This window comes from Orbicella franksi, chromosome 15 (assembly GCF_964199315.1).
Source record: "Orbicella franksi chromosome 15, jaOrbFran1.1, whole genome shotgun sequence".
Classification (NCBI taxonomy): Eukaryota; Metazoa; Cnidaria; class Anthozoa; order Scleractinia; family Merulinidae; genus Orbicella; species Orbicella franksi.
Window position 1 is genome coordinate 4,116,683 of NC_138159.1, and position 6,000 is coordinate 4,122,682.

At 41.9% G+C, this 6,000-nt stretch overlaps 1 protein-coding gene across 2 annotated transcripts in view; it reads left to right on the forward strand.

Annotated features, from left to right (window-relative positions):
- Nucleotides 1–4,738, forward strand: part of LOC145469038 (alpha-1,6-mannosylglycoprotein 6-beta-N-acetylglucosaminyltransferase A-like) — a 31,284-nt gene extending 26,546 nt beyond the window's left edge. For both annotated transcript variants that reach the window (XM_081452690.1, XM_081452689.1), the window contains exons 14-20: nucleotides 68–151; nucleotides 736–798; nucleotides 1,241–1,357; nucleotides 2,098–2,172; nucleotides 2,840–2,939; nucleotides 3,438–3,495; nucleotides 3,989–4,738. In XM_081452690.1, coding sequence (XP_081308816.1) covers nucleotides 68–151; nucleotides 736–798; nucleotides 1,241–1,357; nucleotides 2,098–2,172; nucleotides 2,840–2,939; nucleotides 3,438–3,495; nucleotides 3,989–4,187 — 696 coding nt within the window. In that variant the 3' untranslated portion in view covers nucleotides 4,188–4,738. The remainder of the gene's footprint in view (nucleotides 1–67; nucleotides 152–735; nucleotides 799–1,240; nucleotides 1,358–2,097; nucleotides 2,173–2,839; nucleotides 2,940–3,437; nucleotides 3,496–3,988) is intronic.
- Nucleotides 4,739–6,000: the final 1,262 nt, after the last annotated feature.

Here is a 6,000-nt window from a genome sequence, read left to right on the forward strand (position 1 = left end):
TGACTATATAATTTATTTTAAAATACTGTTAGAAGTAACGTTTGCAATATTCTGTCGTTGAATTCAGGTTTTCATAGGTCTTGGGTTCCCGTATGAAGGACCGGCACCCCTTGAGGCCATCGCACAAGGATGTATTTTCCTAAATGCCAAGGTAACATGTGAGCTAGCAGTAAGGGGAAAATCCTGCGAAATCCAAATTACAGTGCGATGATCCACTGTTGTGCATAGGCATGACAGACATTTGAGGGGATCAGGGATGGCGCAGTGGTGAGAGCGCTCACCTCTCGTCAATGCGGCCCGGGTTCGATTCCAGCCCGGTGTTATATGTGGGTTGAATTTGTTGTTGGTTCTCGCCTTGCTCCGAGGATTTTTCTTCGGTTCTCCGGTTTTCTTTCCTCCACATAAACCAACATCTCCAAATTCCAATTCGACCAGGATAGAGGACCTGCATGAAAACCAGATAAGGCTGATGTGGCTTCCTCTCTAAATATTGTAATTTATTTTGGCCTGGCAGGGCCAAAATACCCTTGAAATTGTTGTTATTGAACGAGCTGGAGGCCCCGATTAAGAGTTCTTCTTTGTTGGCGTAGAAACTCGACTCCCCCATCCTCTCCAGCCCCTTCCCCCAGTGACACGACGATAAACGTTACAACGGGCTTTCTTCACCCATCGTTTCCATCCCTTAATTCATAAGTGATTCTCGCACAGAACATCTGTTTTTTTCGCTTCTTGCAGTTTGACCCTCCTCATAATCGCCTTAACACAGAATTCTTCAAGATAAAGCCCACACTGAGGAAGGTAAGTGATAGCTGTTTGGTGGTTAGTAGTTTTCAAAGCCCAGACTTAACTTATTTGGCGCAAAATCGATTGGATCTTAACCGGCTGGTTAAGGCCTTAGCCCTGGTGACGCGTTCCGTCACGAGTGTTCGTTATGGAAGAAGATTACGTGACGAGCCCAAAAAGCACATGCGCAGGAGGCTATTCTGAAGTGCTCTCGCCCCCTAAGCCCGCGCGTGTCAGAAGTGGCCGAACGCGCGACGATGTGGGCGCAACCAAAAACCGGAAACAGAAAATCCTGGAGATAGTAACCGCTGTAACTAATGCTGGCTCTACGGTCTGGAGTTTTTGGTGCCAACCAAAAAGGTGTGGTTTCTGGAAACGAGATAGTCGATAGAATCTGGACAACAATCGTCTCTGAACTTCGTAATTGTATTTTTGTTTTTGTTCTCGTTGTCAACAGTTAACATCACAGCATCCTTATGCAGAGGTGTTTATTGGAAAACCTCACGTGTTCACAGTTGATATTGAAAACCTTACTCTTGTGGAGGAGGCCATAAAAGAGATTTTAAACACTGAGGTAAGTGTGCTCAGTCGAGAGTGAAGTCTAATTTCAGTCTACGTCGCCCTCTTTAAAGGAGATACGTCACGGTTTTCGCGTCGTAAAAAATTTAGCCTAAATTTTTCAAGTATGTCGTTTGTAATCCGAGGCAATCTTCTCCATCCTTAACCATCCTTGTTCCTCTATGGTTTATCATTATCTCTCTGCTGTTTTTCTGTCTATTAAAATATTATTTTCAGGTTTCTTTCTATTTAAATGTAATTTTGTACATAAAATAACTCAAAATAACGTGACTGAGCTCCTTTAAGTGACCTGACCATGGATTGCAATCCATGTCTACTACAGAGCCGGGAAACATAATTTTTACTCCACCTAACACTTGTTTATGTAATGACCACATGTATGGTGTCCAATTTGAAAATAATGGGATGAAAAAAAAAAAAAAAAAAAAAATACCGAGAACTTTGCCCGTCAGAGATTAATTTTGAAATCCGTTATTTCCACCTTAGACTAGGATGCAGTCCAAATTATGTGTTGTGGCATTTTGCGCTGACCATGTTAAATTTTATCGGGAAAACTCGAAGAAACCGAGGGTAACTATCAGGAGAAACAAGCACATCTAAAGGGTAGGGGGGAGGGGGGGAGGGGAAGGAGGGAGGGGCAGAAATTCTCGTGGTCCTTTCAAGCTATAGAACGAGAGTAAAATGCCTGTAGTGCTGTCTGTCTCATTGTCTTATTTATTCATGATTGTCTTGAAGGTGAAGCCTTATCTTCCTCATGAATGGACGCCTAAAGGAATGCTGGAGCGTGTGAATGCTTTCAGCGAGTACTATGTAAGTGCTGTTAGTCTCCTAAAGGAATGCTGGAACGTGTGAATGCTTTCAGCGAGTACTATGTAAGTGCTGTTAGTCTCCTAAGTATGAAGGCTTGTTTATTTGGAGAAAAATTCTCCCTCCCTGAGCCATCTGTCATCTGATCGAGCGTAAATCCCGCTATACATAAATAGGAAAAGTTGTCCCTGTTGACCGAGCCAAAAATTTGCTCTTCTGGTCTCGCGCATGTCCTATATACCCCGACTTGTCCTTAGCAAGCAAGCCATCTACTTTGTCTCCAAAGTGTTTACGAGGGAAAAAAATTGGTTCGCCCTCCAGGGCCTTCATACCTTGAAAGCGAGTGATCCTCCACACAGGATCACCCTGATTCTCGAGTTAGCTTCTTGAGTTTTCTTGTATGGAATGTCCACTCACGCGGGGTGAAACGGTATGGAGAGTGACTCACCGACAGAGACAACTTCTCTTCATATAAACGTGCGCTTATTTCGCCTGTTAGAGAATATACAACTGTTTTGGTTTTGTTTGTTTGTGTGTTCCTTTCTGATGTATTAGGGCTAGTAGCCTTGTCAAAATGTGTGTGATGAGATGAAGTTCAAGTTCGTATTTTCTTGTCATCAAGTAATATCCTTGAAACTTTCTATTGGAAAAATCTATCACTTCTTTGCAGGACTTTTGCGAACACAGCGAGAGGTGGCCTCCATTGTCCGAAATGCAGCTGTTTATGGGTGAGGCTGGCAAGTCATGCGTGGAAGTTTGTAAACTGTCTGGTAAGTTTTATTTATGCGTTTTTAAATTATATGTAATTTTTCTGTTTCGTGGAGTAATATATCCTATTATTAAAAACTGAATCATTGGATAATGAAGTTGGTGAGTTTTCATTGGCTTAGCCATCATGGGCGATGGGTTATGAGCCATTATACCGTGCTCTAAGAACATGGTAACTGAACACGTGATGTTTTGGGGCGTTTATATTTTTTTGGTTTTGTTTGCTATAATTTTTTAATAAAACACTCGTGCTTGTTGGATATGAGATGGTTATGGCCAACTCGGCGCTATGCACCTCGTTGGTTATCTACCATCTCATATCCAACGCGCGCTCGTGGAATAATTGTTGATTAGAATTCAATTATAGGTGGTGTCATGGGGAGCACATGCTTTTGTTCGCTCGCTACATAGAGGACTTTTTTGAGTGCTAATGAAGTTGTCCTTCACGTTTACACAATAGCTTCCATAATTGATGTTTTTATTTTCTTATCGCGTTTAAGGTCTCCAGTGTGAACCAACCTACTTTTTTGATGTCAACAGTGCGAAGGATTTGGAAAAGTAAGTTCTTTGAAAAAATTGTTGTGGAAACATAAGAAATCGAGGTAAACCTGATGAGATGTGGGGAAAGAGGAAAACGTCTTTTCTAGGCAAGGAAATCCCCAGCTGGCAGACTGCCTGGGGTAACCTGGCAATGGATTAGTATCCCAACAGGTGGACTGAGGTATGGCAACACTCCTAGCTGCTTCAAGCTGTGAAAACGGGGTAGGGATGTGGCCCAAGTACCTTGCCCCATTTCGTCTCGTTTTGTTTTGCCTTACGGGTACCTCACCGTACAAAAATGTTCCTTACTTTACCTTGCAAATGTATTTCCTCGTCTTACCTAACCCTACTCCACCCCAACCTACTCTGCTTCACCCTATTCTACCCCACCCTACCCTACCGTACCTTGCCGTACCCTACCGTACCCTACCCACCCGACCCCACCCTACCCCACCCTACCGTACCGTACCCTACCTCGCCTTACCTAACATGCATGTTTCCTTTCACCCAGGGCGGGAGTCAAGTGCGAGTCTGTACAAACCGAGGAATCCCTCTTGGCACCTAGCTACAACACGTCGACGTATCTGTGCACGTTACAGAAACAGCCTGTCCTCTTCAGCTGCGTCGCCAAGGGACCGCAGCTCAGGCGACTGTGTCCGTGTAGGGATTTCCAAACTCAACAGGTCGCGTTTTGCAAAAAGTGCCACTAGAAACGAGCAGAGGAAAACAGCACACGCGCACATGCTGCCGAACGGGCAAGTGGCAAGAGTTGGTGCCATCTCATCCCGGATCGGGTTTGGATCTGGAATCCCTTGGGATGCGGATCTCGTATCCCCATTGTTCAAGTAGTTTAATCCCGTTTCCCCGAGTTCGGATGCCTCACACGAGTCGTGCGAGTCAAATTCGCGTACGTAAATCGTTACTAACGACACCACACTTATTTGTAAACCTTGTGGTGGAAAGAAACATTAGACCTCCCTCTCAATTTCAATTCCCCCCTCCTTAATACCCCCCTCTCACACTTCTATTGAAGTCCCCCTAAGAGAACACCATATTTACTCTAGAGAGCTCGGTTATATTTCGGTTTTGAACTTTCTTGTCAATGTAATGGCTAATTTGAAAGATTGCACGGCCGAATTGCACTAGTCGTTCCAGCGAGGGCAGAATATGAAGAATTGTAGGGTAGGAAGCTTTTATATGAAGGGAGTTGTTCTTCTGATTTGATCAAATCCTCCCAGCGGAAAGGAACGGGGAAGGGGGGGGGGGGGTGGAGGGGAAAGGGGAGGAAAACTGGGGTAAAAGAGGGGATGTCTTTTAGAGCAGTTTTCAACAAGAGTAGATTAACGCAACTTGGTAACGTTTTCGTTGGTAGCTATTTTACAATTGCCAGATTAGTTTCGATAAGTTCTAGTTTATAAACGAAGACCTTATGATAAGTATTGAATTCGATTTAACAGCAGTTTGTATGACGCTTAAACGCTTAATTTCGTTAGGTTTATTATTTGTATCAAGCTAATTGGATATTAATTAGGTCCGAGTCTCGAGAATAAACTCGACTTTTTCACTGTCGTTTGAGCGTTTCATTAAGATACAGAAAAGTTGTAATAATATATTGCGTTGTAAATATTATTGCATGGAAACATTCCAAAGACCAAAAATTAATTACAGACAATGATATTCTACGTTAATTAATTTTATGCAATAGTTAGATCGATTATCAAGTTGTCTTATAATAAAGTTGTTTTGTAATTAAAAAGTTATATAGTATCTGCCATGCTCTTCAAAACAACGTCAAACAACGACGGCTAATATATGTATTTTTAAAATTTCTCTTTCGAGCTAAAAGGAGCTACGTCACGGTTTGCGGATTTTGAAAAACTTAGCCTGAATTTTTCAAGTTTATCGTTTACAATCTGTGTCAATCTTCTCCATTCTTAACCCTCCTTGTTTTTATATGGTTTCTTATTATCCCTGGTGTTTTTCTATCTTGGTGAACCATTATTTTCAAATTTGCTTCAATTTAAAGATAATTTTGTACGTGGCCAAAATAACTAGCGTGACTGACTAAACAGACTGACTAAATAGCGTGACTGAGCTCCTTTAACGATGAGTTGCATGTTAAGTTTCGAAGTAGTTTTGACAGTAGAACTAAATTCTTGAGTAGAAACATATTTATTTTTTTCATCCGCTTTGTCCTCAGCGTCGTTGCTACTTAAATTCTCTATAGCCCATTTGTTACGGCTCACTAGTTAACTTAAGTTATTTAACCAACCGCACAAGCGTAAGTGCACCCTCTAGTATTTATTTCCTCTTGTGTTACTTTTAGGACTTCGTCAAAAGAACGCCAATAAACGTAGCACTCTAAACTTCACTTTTGTAGTATGATTTTCTCTTTTTTCACCTCACATCTGCTGGTACTCTTACAAGTTTTACAGATTTTTTTTTTTTTTTGATTTTCTGCTTCAAAACTGTCTGCTATGAATACTTATACAACATTTACGCTAATACAACCACATACAACAT